The sequence below is a fragment of the Onychostruthus taczanowskii genome, unplaced genomic scaffold (assembly GCF_017590055.1).
Source record: "Onychostruthus taczanowskii isolate IOZ18803 unplaced genomic scaffold, ASM1759005v1 scaffold7, whole genome shotgun sequence".
Classification (NCBI taxonomy): Eukaryota; Metazoa; Chordata; class Aves; order Passeriformes; family Passeridae; genus Onychostruthus; species Onychostruthus taczanowskii.
In genome coordinates, this window is record NW_024504786.1 from 17,400,765 (window position 1) to 17,417,456 (window position 16,692).

A 16,692-nucleotide genomic window follows, 5' to 3' on the forward strand; every position below is an offset into this window, starting at 1 on the left:
CCAGGACCTGAGGTATTGCAGTCAGTTCTGCTGAAGGTATCATAATAGTAAGGCAATTAAGGAAAAAGGCTGCTGTCAAAGGAATAAGGATTTGGAGGAAGAGTTACTTTGAAGATCTTAGTGGGAGCTACCAAAGAGACCCATTCCACTACCAACACTGCCAATTCTAATTGCTAATTTGTATATGGCAGCACACAGCTGCAGTGTGAGATCAGCCCTGGAAAACCCCATTAGCACCAGTACAGGATACTCACACAGCTCTGTGGATTAAATTTCTAATTCAAACCCCAATAACAGGTTTCTTAATGTCTTGTAACTGCATCAGCTGTATGTCTGACAATGCAGCGAGATCCATTTGGCAGCAGGCTATTATAATAGTCAGTGAAATGAGAAATTACCTGACAAACCCCTTTTCCAGAATACAATGCACCAAACCCTTTTCAAATAGCCACTTCACCTACAAGCTATACACAATGGATTTCCAAATTTTCAAAGATTTTGTTGAAATAGGTTATTAAAATAGCATTTAACTCCAGTCTTTGCAGGCCATCAGTCTCTAAGGGCATTTGGGCAGTGAGAAATCTGTAAAGACCATAATGGATCTCCAAACCAACTACAGGTCCTACTTGCCAGGCTGCAGAGAAATTTGCAAAGACTCTCTTCAGAAATTATATCTAATGAAGCAGTGCCATCACATGCAGATTAGCTTGGCTCTCCTTAAGTCACTGGGTAAAGAGCCCATTCACATCTTAAGAAGATATGACCAGAAAATAACTTTCAAAATATTCTTTCATACAACCAGATTATTCTTTGCATTCACAAATGGTAATAAGATATTAGCCTTTGACCTGATGAAAGTGTTTCAAAGGCCTATTCACCTATGGGGTGGCGGAGAAAAGGAAAAAAAGAAAGATTCCACACATTGTGTTACATAATCTGTAAAGGTAAATTTACATTTAGTAGCTTATTTTAACAAACAGTTTACCACTTCTCCTTTCTTCCCACTTGTCCCTCCTCTTCCACTGCTCTTTCCTCCTCTGCATTTTCCAATAGCCACAGTTTCACCTTCTATCCTCTCTCTTTACCACAGTGAGTACTACAACTCTCTCTTTACCACAATGAGTACCATTTTGGCACTCATCAGGCTTCCCTGGGCAATGATCTGACTCATCAGCACAGCGATAACCACCTTTTAGCTTGGTTAGTTCTCAGCCAGCTTAGTGAGCAGATTCAAGGAGCAGACAGCCACATTACCTGTGGGAATATGCTACATAGAGACAGAAGCAGGATGTCTTCCTTCAGCTCCACAGAGCTGTTCAAACTTCTTACAAAATTTGACCATGAGCAAATACCAAGCAAAGAGCAGAATATCACTAAGAGGATTCACTTCAGATTCAGGTGAAAATAAGGACAATAATATCTTCTGATTAGAAAATGTAGCTATGAAACAGGTCTGAAATCCTGACAATCAAAACAAAACTTCCACAAAAAATAAGGAAACTGTACCATATCATATTTTTTGCTCCTAGTTAATAATCACCACTCTAAGGTAAAGGGTTAAGTAAATGTACAGTGCTGTGTGAAGCAACAGTGAAATATTTGAATCTGTTGAAAAATAAGAGTTGGTGACATACTGTCACAAGCACGCAGATGACTCCAGGTTCAGCTGCTCGGCTGCCCCGCCTGGCACAGCCGGCGGCAGCTGCCAGAGCCCCGTGTTATTGAGGTGACCTCCCTGGCACCGGCAACGAGCAGGGGACAGCTGACATTAACAGTCCGAGTGACTGACAAGCTGAGAGTTTTTCCTCAGTCGCTGCTTCCAAATAACAAACTCCTCAGCAAAAAACAACAGGCTGAAGAAACTAGGCCTGTATTTGCAACACTCATCATCTGACGTAAACAATCTTATCATCTCTGCTAACAATAAAGTTTTACATAATCTTATCATGTTTCTTTTTTTCCATTAACACTTGGAAAGGCTTACGCAAAACAAATTGTATGTGGGATATTTTCTGCCCACCCACAGCGGGGGATACTTAATATCTGGAAGCACAGGAAGGATTGCCAGAGTCTGAAGTCATCATGTTTTCACAGCAGTTTCAGGCTTCAGATAAATAGCTAAGCACACATGCTTATCATACGTGTCAACATGAGGTCTCTCATGGTCCCTGGACCACTCAGTAAGGTAAGCCTGAGGGCTGCAAGGTGGCTGAGCTCTCTCTCTGCTGCCAGAAGTCACATTTCCTACATCTTTCTTCTCTTGCTGCTTGTCTCCTGATCAGAATTAGAGTTCTATTGACCCTATTCAGCTCACTGACATAGTGGATATTCATGGATTTGGGGATTGAGGTTTGTTTTCAAGTTTTCTTTTTAATTACTTTCCTGACAGATTAGCAAATGCAATTTCTTCACAGATCAATCAGATGAAGGGAAGTGACAGGAAAATGTGGCTGGAAGTGTGGGAGGAGAAAGTAGTAACTCCTCTTTGCTCTGCTGGGAGCTATCAGATAAGGTTCATCCCATCTTGCAGGTCTGAGCTCCAGGGCTACAGGCACAGACTCGTCAGGCAGCTTCTCAAAGGAGCAGCGTGTGAGCTCTGCCCATGCCTCAGGAGAAGGGAGCAGCTGACGTCACCCGCACGGCTTCTCCATGGCTTCACCACCTCCCTGGTGAAGTCTTGTCCCTGCCTCTTCTACACCACACCCTCCCCAGCTCCAGCTGCAGAAAGAGCTTTTCTCATAGGGAATTCCTACTTCAGCTCATCTTCTAGAACAAATTGTCTGTACTTTTAAGGCTTTCAGCAGCAACACTCGGTACTGTGGCACTGGTACACCTGGCACTAAATATTCACAAAAATACGTCTGCAAGGCCCTAATTTTGCTCTGCCATCCTACTGAAGTCTCTTAGGTCCAAACACCACAACTGTCCTCATTGTGCTTTCCCCGTAAAATAAGAATCAGAAGAATACGAGATGTAGTTTCCTCATTATGGGCAACAGAGTACCTGTTTGGGTTTTGTTGCTTTTTTCAGGATTTGGCCCTGATTATGGAGTGGTTTGTTTTCACTTAATAAAACATGACCAAACTATGCAATAACTAAAGATGGTTCTCAGAGCCCTGCTAAAAATTCCCCACACAGTTGGCTGGGTAGGATTTAAAACTCTGCCCTATTCTTAGAAGTGCATATCTGCAGCAGTTGGAAAATGCTAGGTTGCAAGCAATGCTTCCACAACATGTTTAAGGCACCCATTCTGAGTATTTCAGATTCTGTGAATTTGTTTCAGTTTACATTTAAAAAAACAAAACAAAAAAAAAGCCTGAAAAAACTCCCCAAACCACCACAAAACAAACACAGTCCTGAACATATTCTATTAAGAGAACACATTCTATTAAGAGTCTCACGTTTGATATCACCACAGTAATTACACTTAAACTATTCACTGAAGTGGGATTTTTAGATGAGACACAACAGAATGTTAAAGGTGCTTTGGAAAGCCTCCCACATCCAGAAGTTCATAAAATACACAAGACTAAGAACAGACAAGTCTGGGAATATGAAAAATGCTACACAAAACATTGTTAACTGATTAAAAAATAATTGGTATACTTCAACAAAGTCCACTGTGTGATTTTAGAAAATAGGGGCAGGACGGTCCATATTTAGCACAATAGCACTTTTAGCTGGGTTTAACTGTGTCTTATCAACATAAGAGAGACCCCTATCACAGAAGAGACACCTAAGCCTCTGCTGCATTCTAAAACTTCTCCATAGCATTGAAAGATGCCTGAGCAGCAGATGTACCATAAAATAAAAAAATCTATGTGTTAAAGAAACCTCATGATAATGCCAAATAGCTGGGTTTTTAGTTTGAGTTTAAAGAAGTAATATATTTATAGTTATGAATAGCAACAGGAAGGGAGTTGTACCAGCTGAAACATAATAGTCCAAGGCTTTTCCTCCCAGAGATTTAGGGCGTGTATCTACTCAAACAAGTAAATGAGGTAGAATTTAGCTTCCTAAAACTGTATAAATATGAGATATTTGGATATTGTTTTGCTTCAGTGAGAGGACCCAAGAAATTCGTTCTGTTAAAAGACCTGCGTAATTTCTCCAAAATTTGCCTTCAAAGAAAAATTTAACCCCTGCTGAGAGCTGGCAGATGTTTTGCTGTAAACTTTCTCTAAGATCCTAAAATTTATACATTTTTAATAATTTCAAGTGTATAATTTCATGGAGGGATGTGAGCCTTATTTACATTTTCAAATTTCTATTTTTTGCTGGGATTTTCCACCTGTAAAATGCAAAACTGTGGTTCTAGCTGAAGAAGAGATTGTATCTCAATCAGCTGAGGCACCCTCGATAACAGACTTTTGGGCCAATTGACAGGATAGCTGCAGTAAACATTTCTGTTGAGACCTTCAATGAAATTTATCTCCTCCCTCTTCCTGCTGTCAGAGTCAAGGCTACATGTAGACAAATGCACAGGGGCAGTACACTTGCTCACTGTGAGAATGTAGAATTCCTTTTTGCACTGAGTCCCAAACACCATTTTCGTGTTTCAAGCACATTTACCAAATGCAGCTCATCACAAAGAAAAATTATCAAACTAGTTAAGATGAACAAAATGTGAATTCATGAACTCAGTAACCACTCTTTACAGAAAGTGTAGGCTAGGTTTTCAGCTGATAACAATCTAACCAACTCCATTAACTTCAAACTCACTTTTTGAAAAAGTGAAAGCTTCTTTCTCCTTACCTTTAATGCAATGTTTCTTCTCAGAGGCAATTGTTTGCTACCACAATAATCTATATCTCACTGTACTTTAGGCTAGCTATTTGTTTCAAAAGAAATCCCAGTACAATGAGCAAGAGTAGAACTGAGGCTGATATTGTATACAGAGTATAACCAAGGAAAGCCAGTACAGTTCGGAAGACCATTCCAGGACTCAGACATTGCTCCAGAAATGAACAACAGAACTTGCATTCTCAGCTGTGAAAGTGCTTCTATGCTCCTTCTAGATTTTGGTTCATGATATTGCATTCTTCTAAATTAGCACCCCCTTTTCTGTAAGGCTTCATAATGGAACTCTCTCATCTTGTGCTGCAAATTTCCATTATTATTCCTAAATGAGGTATACAGTGCAAAAGGGAAACAAACAAAGAAATAAGTGAAGCCAAAAAAAATCCAACCTGTATGACTCATTATATGATACACAAACATTTTCTGTATCACTCAAGCAATCTATTCTACCAAAAGAAAAAGAAACCTTTTCTTAAAGTTACAGAATAGGTAGACAGTTTCCTGTGGATATATTCCTGGCAGGCAAATTCTGAGAAACTTTGTTCCAAGAATCCTGTGGGCTGAAAACACAGCTGTTCAGATTCACTTCTCTAACCTTTACTCCATGGATACTCCTACTGGTAAGGCAGGCTTACCGGGCAGACAAAATGACAGCTGGTCCATTTATTCTCTTGCACATAAATCCCATTGAGAATAGGATTAAGATAACTGGAAAACAACCTATTGACTGAACAACAAATCCTGCCTAACAAGGGGATATATATGATTCAAACAATTTAAAATATTTAAAGTGGGTTTTAAATACTTTCCTAATAATTGCCACCTAAAAACAGAAGCAACATTCTAGAAACCTTCAGGTTACCTCAGCTTACTGGTTTAGATTATGGAAAGACATGATAAATACTTTTCCAATCTGTAACTATACAAGATCCACAAGTAGTGTTCTTAAAACACTTACAAAATTTTGAAGTATAACTTTTGGACAATATTTTATATTGTCCTAAAAAGATCCTAAAAGTTCTAAGCAATGCAAACCCATTGATTTTCATTTGATCTTAAAATACAGATCTAATTCCTCCACCCACTGAGTGTAGATCCCATTTATTTCACAGTACAGATTCTGGCCCAAAACAGACATCTTCACTTCTGATGTAATCCATTGCTGCTTAAAATATTTTTTCAACATTCTGAAGTCCATCTACACACTTAAAATTTAAGATAAACTTCACAGAGGATAAAGGTAAAATAAGTTGGTTTCAGTTTTTTTTAATGTTTGGTAAGGTGCTATACTAACTTATGAAAGCTTAAACAGAAAGACTCTCTCTATTGGCTTCTGCAGCAAAAACATATTTATTTTCACAATTCATTGAATTTATTCTCTTATCCATAAGCCAAATTTATTTAAACTCCCGTATAATCTGTCTCTTGATACACCTCAATATACTTGCCTTTGAACTTGCATTTACTTTAATATTGTAATTTTTAAAATTTCAGATGCTGAACAAACAAAGCATATATTAATATTTTAAAAATAGAAATTACTCTTCATTGGAGATTAAAAATGGGGTCTTTGCAAGTTTGAACAAAACCTCAGGGTGGATCAGAGTATAAAGAAAACATTAATGAATCCTTAATCCCCAGTGCAGAGGGGGGAAATCTGCTCATGTATACAGTGGAGTGATGACATACTAGAAAGGAGGAAATTGAAATTAAATATTAGTTTCTATTGAATTATAAGGCTGCAATTTCACCATCAAGTGTTCAATTCTGTAGCATCTTATAATTTGCTAATAATGAGCTTGATTTGCCATTAAGCTTCAGGTCACTGTACCAACATGTAAAATAAACCCTGTCACCAAATCCTGCTGAGTTGAGTCATGTCAGTGAATTAGCAGGAAAAACCCAAACATGCTGACTGACTCTTCTGCTGGTGTCCTTACAAAGACTTAAGTTACATGATACTGAAGGTAACAAAGGGTTTTCAGATTCACATTACACCTTTATGCTGTTTGATTTTCTTAGAATTTTTTCCACAACTGGATTTTACTAAGGCGGTTCCACTTGTTCTGCAAGTTTCCTAGATTGATTTTGGACAGCTGACTCTCACTCAGGTAAATGGAAAGGTCAAAATGTGCACCATCCCTTAAGGCACAGAATGCTGTTTTCAGCAGAAGTCTGCAGCAAGTCAACTGAATAAAAAACCAGCCTGAGATCCACCAGCATTTTAGACTCATCTCGGTAACACTGCAGTGATGATCCTGAAATCCTTACTTAGACAAATCTTCCCCTGAGTCCCAGATAGCTGACCAGTAATTGCACAGATTAACACTTGCATTTAATGAAAGACTTGACTGCTTAAAGTTTATCTTACTTCAGGTTAGCAGTTCTAAAACTCTTCCAGCTATGAATACAGCTTTTCTAAAAATTTCATCTACAAAACTAAATTGACAACAGCCATACCAAAAAACCCTATGCCATCTGCAATGCTAATATTACAACAGGTTAAAACATACTGGTGAAATAAGATAAAGAAGTTAAATAATAAACTTTTTTCATTTAAATAAATTTAATAAGTTTTGAATATCTATTTATCACCAGAATCATAGAAAAAGAAAGATAAATAGGAACATAATAAAAGTTTACTTCAAGCATGGTCCTGTAAGAGTCTGTTTTGGGCATTTAACAGTTAAAGAAGCAGTGGCACGCTAACCGAGCACATTAAAACAAAGAGTTGGCAGCTCCTGAAGGAAAAGAGCTTGTGCTCCACTGTTCCAACTTGTCAGTCAACTCATGCCAGCACTCTCCCTGTCTGCCTCTTCTCCACACCCTCATTACATGTGTCTGTCTGGACTGATCTGCTCATCTGTTCAGGGACTCTTCTGACAAGTCAAAAATTCTGCCTCTTTCTGCTCTGGAATTGGATCAAACCACCTCAGCTTTTTTTTTTTTTTTTTTTTTTCTGTAGCCCCACCAGGAGGTTTTTTGCTTATGGTCTCATTCTGTTTGCCTTCACTACTTGTCTGTTTTTGATTTGTAGAATGGAGGAAGCCGAATTGCTGAAAGAAAGATTCCAGGCCATAACAGTAAGTACTCATGGTTATAATTCACTATTTAAAAAAAAAAAAAAAAAACGGCTTAGAAGTAATATTAGCAATGAGCTGCTGTGTGTTTGCTGAATAATGATTTAGCTCAGGACAGAAAAGGAAAAGACTTCGTTAAGACTTTAATGTTTGAAATTGTTACTTAATAATTCTAGTTTATAAGATATTGCTTTAAGACAGCTTAGTTGACTGTACTGACTTTATTATGGGTTGTATTGGTTGCACTGCACCTTAAAATTAAATTCAAAGCAGTGAAAGTATGTGTCCAAATCACTACTGGACAGTCTAAAGCACACATTACAGAATGTTTGCCTGAAGGTCAGAAGGCAGCTAGAGAATTCCAGAACAAACCAATTTTCACATTTCACAATGTGAGATTAGAGATTTTTCATTTGTACTGTGGAATTAAATACAATTCCTGAATTATTAATGATCTGTCATAAGTATTGCTGTCTGAAAAGTAAAAAAGGACAGGCTTGGATTAAGCAAATTCCTCCTGTCAGTTTTCAGAGGACAGACTCAGTGAAGTTTATGCTGGAGACATTACAAAACATTTTCAGTTTCTCTTCTAAGGGGAAATCTGAGTGATGGTTTCTAGTGTGTAAAAGGAACAACTAAACTATTTTTAAAGTAATGAAACCTGATGCTATAAAAATGGGCTGAAGCTAAATCCTCCTCTGATTTGATCTACACCTGAATGTATTCAGTTACAAAAGACTTAAACTGATACAAAACGTGGCTCTTTGAGATAAAAGGAAACAACTGGAAGGATCACTCCCTCTCTCAGTTAATAATAAATAATGGAAACAAAGGTATTTGCCACAGTCCTAACATGACAGATTAGTTGTGAAACACAACTAGCAGAATAAATGGTGGGCAGAATTAAAAAATACCTTATCGGAATCAAAATAAATGTAAGGCATAACTGGAAATTTATGAGAATCTAACAGGTTGGGTTTTAATTCAGTTGAGTTTTAATTATGGCACTTGATAAGAGCCAACAGCACCATTTACTCTATTTATTTGAGACCTGACACAAGCCCACAATAAGGTAATTTGAAAGGTTTTAGAGGGTTTAGAATACATTTGTTTGTTTAACTGCAATGTTGCCTGAACCAGGGTCATAACCTGGACTTTGTCTCTAGTGTATGGGCTCAAAAGATAACAGTTTTGGCACTCCAGAGAAGTCCAGGCCTCACAATGTGTTATGCTCCCTGGGTTCCAGGGGCAGGAATGGGGCAGCACTCTTGGCTGATGAGGACTCCTGTGAACATACTGAGGCTGGCGTCCTCCAGCTGCAGCTGCGTTTCCACATGAATACTGGAGCAGGGTTTTTTAAAGAAAGTGGGGTAGCTTCCAGTGTCTTGCATTAGAAGAAATTTGAAACAATTTTTGGGTTCTGCCTATGACTTCATTTATTACACTTAATGTGTAAAGGAGCAATGTGCTCTCTGCTTTCATCAATCCAGAGTGTTCACTTGAAACGCGCGGAGTGTGATGACTGCAGAAACAAAGTAACTTGAGTAAGGGGAAGTTATCAGCCCTAACAACCTGCACTAGGAGTTGTCCAGGGAAACAACACCCTGCAGTTACAATAGCAAGCTCCTCCATGGCTCTGAGGGGGGGGTTGGCTCCAGTAAAGTACCTGGGAGTTTCAAGTGCTGCCTTCCAGATGTTTGCCTTACAGGATCTAGCAGGATAGCAAGGGGCACTCCAGCAGGCAACAACTGCACCTGCACTGAAACTTATTGGTTTCTATTGTTAAATACCTGTCTCCTTGACAGCAACACAACCAGTAGGAGTTTTCAAAGTCTTCTGCAAATCTTTTCTCCCTATAGCAAACAGAAAGGAAAACATTATTGGTTTTGTTCATTTGATGCTCCCATCTGAAAAGGAAACCTTTTCCTTTGTTATGTAGCTACCACCTGCTGCTGGTGTATCTAGAATATAAAAGCAAAAAATAAAATGCCTTCATTTTGTTAGAAATACTTTCATAACTTAAGATATGAAAGCTTTAATACTTTTGATGCTTAACGGATTTTAATGTCTGAAAAATTACAAGAAAATAAAAATACAGTAGTTGAAACATTAGCTACTTCATGGAATTTGACAGTATGTGGCATTTGCCAGGGGACCAAGACCACCGTCTTTGGCACCACTGTAGAACAGTGACACAAACTAATGGACTTGGCAGACAAGATATTTCACAAGACACTGCCCTGTGGATGCCACTGCTTTTCTTTCAGACAGATCCAGTCTAGAACACAATTCATTTCTGTGACAAAAGTCAGTAAAGAGTCCCACATGTTTCAGTAGGAGTGAAAATTGACACCAAGTCTTACCTTGCATTGATGCACAACAGAAAGGAATTGCTGAAGGTGCTGTGTCATAAAAAGCAAATCCTGCTCACATTAAGAAGAGCCCAGTAAGAGAGGATTCAAGGACTTCTGCCAGCAACATGATCATCTGCAGGGGCAGAGCACGAGGTTTAATACAATCATGGCTCCCTTAGCTATGCAGGAATAAACATTTATTCCTTCAGATGTACAGTCAAAGCTTCATAAAGCAAGACATGATGTGCAGACAAGGCATAGCAGAATGCATGGTAGAAAAGTGTTCTAACAGGTTTTTAAAGTTATTTTGGCACACAAGGTTCAAAAAGATTCCTCATACTTCTTAGCTTCTGGAATTAGACTAAAATAAATAGATATATAGACTAGACATATAAAAGACAATTTATTTCAGCTGATTTAATCTGGATAACTGTACAACAGCTATTTAATACCTACCAGTGAAATTATATCATGCTAGAACACCAGAGGATACAAGAAGAAAACTTTTAGAGAAAAAAAAACATAAAAGAAATATGGACCTCTGGGGGAAAAAAAAAAAAACCAAACCACAGGCATTATTTTCTTTACTGAATCGGTTCCTTATTATACAGTTAGTTTAAAATACACTAATTTATGCCTTTATACTCAGGTTTCTTTCTATACAGTAGTTTATGTACAAATACTCATTTCAGACTGCCCAAACTCTTATTACATCACCACTGGTACAAAAAGAATACTCAAATTTACTTAAAATATTTTTTAATAGTATAAACCAAGTAAAAGTTCTTTCTCTGGCTAAGAATCTTATCCAGAACTTCAGTAAAAACAAAAAGAATTTTCTTTAAGAATTGTAATAATCTGTCAAGACAAGTTCTTGTCACACTGCTCATCTAATGATGGGTTATTTAAAGGCCATTTATACCATGAGGTCAGGAATATTTCCTAAGTAAGGAAAAGTGTGAAGGTCAGACACCAGATACTCTGTCTTCAAAATCAGGTCTGGCTAAGGAAAATCCAGCATAGCAGCTTTTGGATAAAGACTCACACAAGGGTCATTGCAGAAAAAATACATATTGTAGTGATCCTAAATCTGTAACTTTGTTAATTGTATTAAAGAGCTTTGGCAAAACACAAAACCACTGCAGAGATAAAAATAGCATGTATTTTGAGGAGAGAGCCCCATCTGTTCTGTTTGGAGTATTAAAAAGGCAGACTAACACCATCCAGGAAAAATTGTAAAGGGTTTATAAATAACTGCTATACTTTGCAGACTGCGAGAGATCAGTGTTTTGTTCACCTGTGAAATCCCAGCATAGTACCAGTAGTGCCTGACCAGCCTGTATCCTGCCCTTGGTCCCCACAAACCTTGGTGGCTCCTTCCACTTCCTATCCTGCCCTTCAGAAAAGCATCCTTAGAGCCTGTGGCCCCACTGCTAATTTCTCATTTCCAGTAACAGTGCAGTGATTCAGCCAAGCACACCACGGCTCTTCCTGTTTCCACATCCCAGATCCCAGGGAAATGGTGAACAACTCCCAGCCTTATGTCCAGCACTTCCTTACTGACTTTCTCCAGTCCTTACATACAGCTGGTTCCACAGGTGGGCTGAAAGGGCGAGGCTCTTCCTCTGTTTGTGAAGAAGTTAACCCCTTCCTAAACCATACTTGTCTGAAAGCAGACTCTCTATTAAAAAGCTACCACTTTTTTAACAGAGCCAGGCTGTTCTAATTTAAAGGAAAGAAGGATTAGCCTCCATTCAACAAACATTTCTGCACAGGACAACAGAAGATGCCATTTACTCCCCCAAAATATATAAAGAAATAAGTACAAATATTTCTTGATTGGCATATGACAAGGTGCCATGCCCAACAACAGAATTTTACAGCATTAAGGCTGACCAAGACAATAGCCCATGAATACACCTTACACCTTATTAAAGTAACTTTCCTTTGGCAAGACTCCTTTCCCCCTGGCTGCTGAGGACACAAGGTACTAAATCGGTGTTTGGCCTCACACAGAGGAACCACAAGGTTACTTCATGTGACAGTGCTATCCAAAAACAGGAGAGGCTCAAGCATTGCCAGTGATCAGACATTGTTCACCCATTTCCTTTTTTCTCTATTCTGCAATAAAAAGGATTAAGGTGGCACGAGGATAGACCAGCACTACACGAGATTTATCCTTCTAAAGATCAGCAGTCACAAAAACAGTCTGAACACAAGCAAAAATTTTCTTTATAAATTGAGAAAACACCACATATGAAATATATTTTATTCTTCTTTTCTCATCTTTATTATTGACTAACAAAATAAAATTCTAAGTCTTTGTTTATTCCTGTTTATTTCAGCTATTAGCCACAGGATACATAAACTCAGTCAGTGCTGGATTCACTGACAGCCCATTTCATCTAGTGATGTATCACAGCTGCTCAGTGCAGACCATGTGGACTCTTTCCTCTCCTAAATGATGCGTGGGCTGCCTTAGGAATTTTGGTCAGGACCCATTTTTAGTCTCACTCTGCATGTACAATTTTGCTCAACTGTACATTCTTCCTGTTTTTGACCCCCACCATTCCCAAGACTAAATAATCTTTATTTTACATCATCCCTCCTCTGTGGTCATTAACACATTTAAGTGTACTTTGGAGAAAGAGTGGTGGAAACCATACCTCTGTAGGATCAAGTTATTGCTGCAAAGAATTATGCACTGCCTAAGCACCACATAAGCTTTATAATAAGGCTTTATTTGCATGGATTGATTTCACCCTACTGAACAACACTTACATAATAATTTTATTAACAAGTAATTTCTCTAAACAAAGTTTTATTGTTCTTAATTTGTAGGACAAAAGAAAACTGCAAGAAGAAATTACACAGAAACGTCTAAAAGTAGAAGAGGAAAAAATGAAACACCAACATTTAAAGGTAAGTAAAGTGTTAGATTTATGTAACTAAAGATAGCTTCAAGTCATACAGCATGAATAAAGGTTGGGGATTTTGGAATGCAAATCTTCATGCATTTAAGTCATGCTTTTACTGTCAAATTTTCACAGCTTTGTGGAGTCTTGCCAGGACTCCATTTGACTTTAATAAGCATCACTCTTTGAAAAAAATTACACCGAGGAGCTAATGTTACTTGATCACTTACATGGCATAAAATGAGATCATAACCAGGAAAAACTCACAGATGAAAATCAAGCCTCACATTTCAGACTGGGTGTGTTCACTCTCTAGTCCCACAACAGCAATCCCACTTGGTACAGGGTGCAGCAAAATGATGAGGTTTAATTGCATTTTTTCCTAGAATAAAAACACCATATTTATTTGGCTGTAGGCTTTTGTCAGCTTGTTTAATTATTCTTTAATAAAATAATGCAGTTTCTTTGTATACTCAAAAAAAAGTATAAATGCCACAAATATTGTTCTCAAATATGGCCCAGTAAACTCAGGATTATAAAGTCCAAAGGTATGAGAAATCTACAGATCCCTCTCTGCAGAGAACTGAAATTGCAGTGATGTCTACCCAACACCACTATTCTTAAAATGCTTATAGCAGTTTGGCAGTGCATGTCATTTAGAGAGATGAGACAAAATCTATGCCTCTAGAAATATGCAAGACTTGGTATTTTACATATTCTTTTCATTATGTGAGCAGATAAACAGTCTCAAGAAAGATATATTGAATCTAACACCAGGAGCGTGGTGCGTCTCCTCCAGCGAATGTGAGAGAAGCATATTTAAAACACTCCTCTTCAAAACAGACACCAGACCCTGAGTTTCATCCACCCTTTTCTTTTTTGTCAAGCCAAAAGAATGAAAAGCCACTATAAACTAGTTCACTGGGCCAGGCAAGCCAACCCACAGCTATGCCCAGGTTTTATTGGAAGCTAGTTACTCCAAGGACAGGCTTGGCCCTTTGTGGAACATCTTGTCTAAAAGGAAGGGGAATATCTTTTCCAAGTCCTGTAACCTTTGAGTAGCAAACATGTGATTCCTCCATCATGGTACATGGCTACATCGAGTACTGAAAGTTTTATTTCAAGTTTCCATGTCTATAAATCCAGATGACTTTTTTGCCCTTCTTTATAGAGGGATAAACTGATCTGTTGTAGACAACCAGCTAATCCTCACTACTGCTGTGTGCAGACAGAGCCCTAGGGCACTTTCCTTACAGACTTAGGACATGTCCATAGCTAAAATTAATAGGTTCAGTGGAGTTTTAAAAGTTAAGAAAGCAAAAACCAACCTCACACTTATTCTGAAAAAATTTTATGGAGGTTTTTAGAGAGGCTAAAACACTCCTGGAAAAATACTACTGAAACGGTTTTACTTTGGAAGAGAACAGAGGATGTGAATTCTCTGCCTCTTTTATGAGAAATCGTACAGAGATCATAAAGAAAAGCTTTTAAATTAAATCAGTCCTATTGCATATACAAAGCAAAGCAAGGATCTGTTGAGGAAATTATTCACTTGGAAAAGAAGAATCAAGCAAACATTTAAATATATACTTTAAATATATACTTACATACACATGTATGCTGTATAAATACATACATATCATTAGTTATTTGGGGCACACAAAATGTAGACTACTTTTTGCAGCTCAGGAATATGACAGGCACCTAATATCAAACACATTAGTACATTAACATCTTTTGCTTTATACCCCAGAAGTTTTGTCCCTTAATGAACATTCTTGCTTCAGACTAATTCAGGTATTTCAACAGAGTCAAACAACAAAAGGATCCAGTGCATGAATTGCTTTAAAACAGATTTAGACTTCTAAAACATTTAAACACTGCAGTAAATTTTATTAAGGGGTCATTTCCCTACTGACTCAGGCTGATCCCACCCATTTATACACATACCAGCTGTGTGCATGGTGAAATCCAGTTCTCCATGATGCATTAACACAACTCACACCTGTCTCCTAGGAAATTATTGCAGGTTAGTAAATCTCACTGCCAGAGATGTTCTTGTTAGATGGATAGCACTATCCTGTTCCTCATTTTGTCCTTCCTATTTATAACCCTTAGCAACAGGTTTATCAAAAGGTGGCTCGTTTGGGGTTGTCGTTGTTTTTTACTGAAGATTTTCTTTGGTATGTTTTTGTTTGTTGCCTAACAAAGGAAGTTTTAGCTTCATTTTTGCAAATAGAAATCCATGCTCTGGCTTCCCAATTACTTTGTTTGCTGCCTCCAAGTAAACTTCTTACTAGAAATACACATGAGGGATCATGACAGATATTAGATATCTGGTAGAAGTGGAGAAGGAACTTTTATTCCCTGCATGTGCACTTCTCTCAAGTGAAGCGGAGGGCATGCAAGCAAATACACCTCTGTGGATAGGGCTTCACAGAACTGCAAGGGGTATTGGGGGCTGCTAGTGTGGGTACAGAAGAAATTTTATCCAGTATTTCTAGATGCTCCAACAACTAATCCTTCCTCCTACCTGGAGTCCTTCTCACTGAAGCAACAAGGGAAAGGACCAGACAGAATTGTTTGAAAAGTGCAGTCAGTACTGATTTGCGTGTACTTCCTAAGAGCTTTCACAGTTTAGTTTATTAATCTTCAGGCTTCTGACATGCCTGAACATCATTACTGCTACCTTGTAGGTGCTCATCACATACGAGTAGTGACTTCCTTCCTTCCAGTAGTCAGTAGTTAACAGTCTTGAACTACTTTTTTTTTTTTTTTTTTTTTGGTGAAAAAATATGAAAATTTTTTATGCCTTCCCAAAACTGTAAGGTAAACTGCCCTACTCCTGGGACAGCAAGACCCACAAACCCAAGACACTTTTGCTTTCCAGTGAAGGATGAATCTCTCAATGCTAGTCTAGCCTTGTTAAGGATGATAGTGGAGTTATACCTGGAGCACACACTGTAATTTATTCACAGAATCTGCAGGATACTGTATGGAACTTTTGATGTGACCATGAACCACAAAACAAAGTGATTGCTTTCCAGCACTCTGGCCCTTCCCAGGGTTTTATCACATCACAGTGGACAAGTATCCCTTTCCCTTAACACACAGAGGCTAATGCAAAATGAAAGTTCTTTCATGTCAGTGCTGTAGCACATGCACAGCCTGGTTCTGAGCTAGAGACACTTTGTCATGGAAGTAAATGTTAGAAGCAGAAAAAAACCTGTCAGGCCCAAAGCAGCTGCTCCTGCACTGGCTCGTGCCACTGCCTGGATGGAGCGGACCTGAAAGTATCTTTTATTCAAAGGTTGTTTCCAAACTACACAATGTGTCATTCTTTCAAAAACTGCTCATTAAATGAAAAAGAATACATGGCATTTAGTTGGGAGTAGCAGCAAACTGCTCTAGAAACATGCAAAAATAACACTATTGTGCTACACTTGTATTTAGGGAGTTTGTTTTCTTGGCCCTAACCCTAAAAAGACAGAAGCTTTTGTTGATTTTAATACATTATATTGGTTTCTGAGGTCTACAGTGCCA

The 16,692-nt window shown here is 38.2% G+C and overlaps 2 protein-coding genes across 3 annotated transcripts in view; one reads left to right on the forward strand and one right to left on the reverse strand.

Moving 5' to 3' along the window:
- PLPPR5 (phospholipid phosphatase related 5) overlaps window positions 1-9,714 on the reverse strand; it is a 200,032-nt gene extending 190,318 nt beyond the window's left edge. The window contains exon 1 of one of the 2 annotated variants that reach the window (XM_041421256.1): window positions 9,671-9,714. The gene's annotated coding sequence lies outside the window, so the exon portion shown is untranslated. Of the gene's footprint in view, window positions 1-1,254; window positions 1,529-9,670 lie in introns of those variants that run through there. The other variant, XM_041421254.1, reaches the window with a different exon arrangement.
- The window catches only part of PALMD (palmdelphin), a 30,628-nt gene continuing 16,106 nt past the window's right edge, over window positions 2,171-16,692 (forward strand). Inside the window, exons 1-3 of the mRNA XM_041421253.1 lie at window positions 2,171-2,185; window positions 7,838-7,883; window positions 13,076-13,156. Of these exons, the coding sequence (XP_041277187.1) occupies window positions 7,839-7,883; window positions 13,076-13,156 (126 nt within the window). The 5' untranslated portion in view covers window positions 2,171-2,185; window position 7,838. The remainder of the gene's footprint in view (window positions 2,186-7,837; window positions 7,884-13,075; window positions 13,157-16,692) is intronic.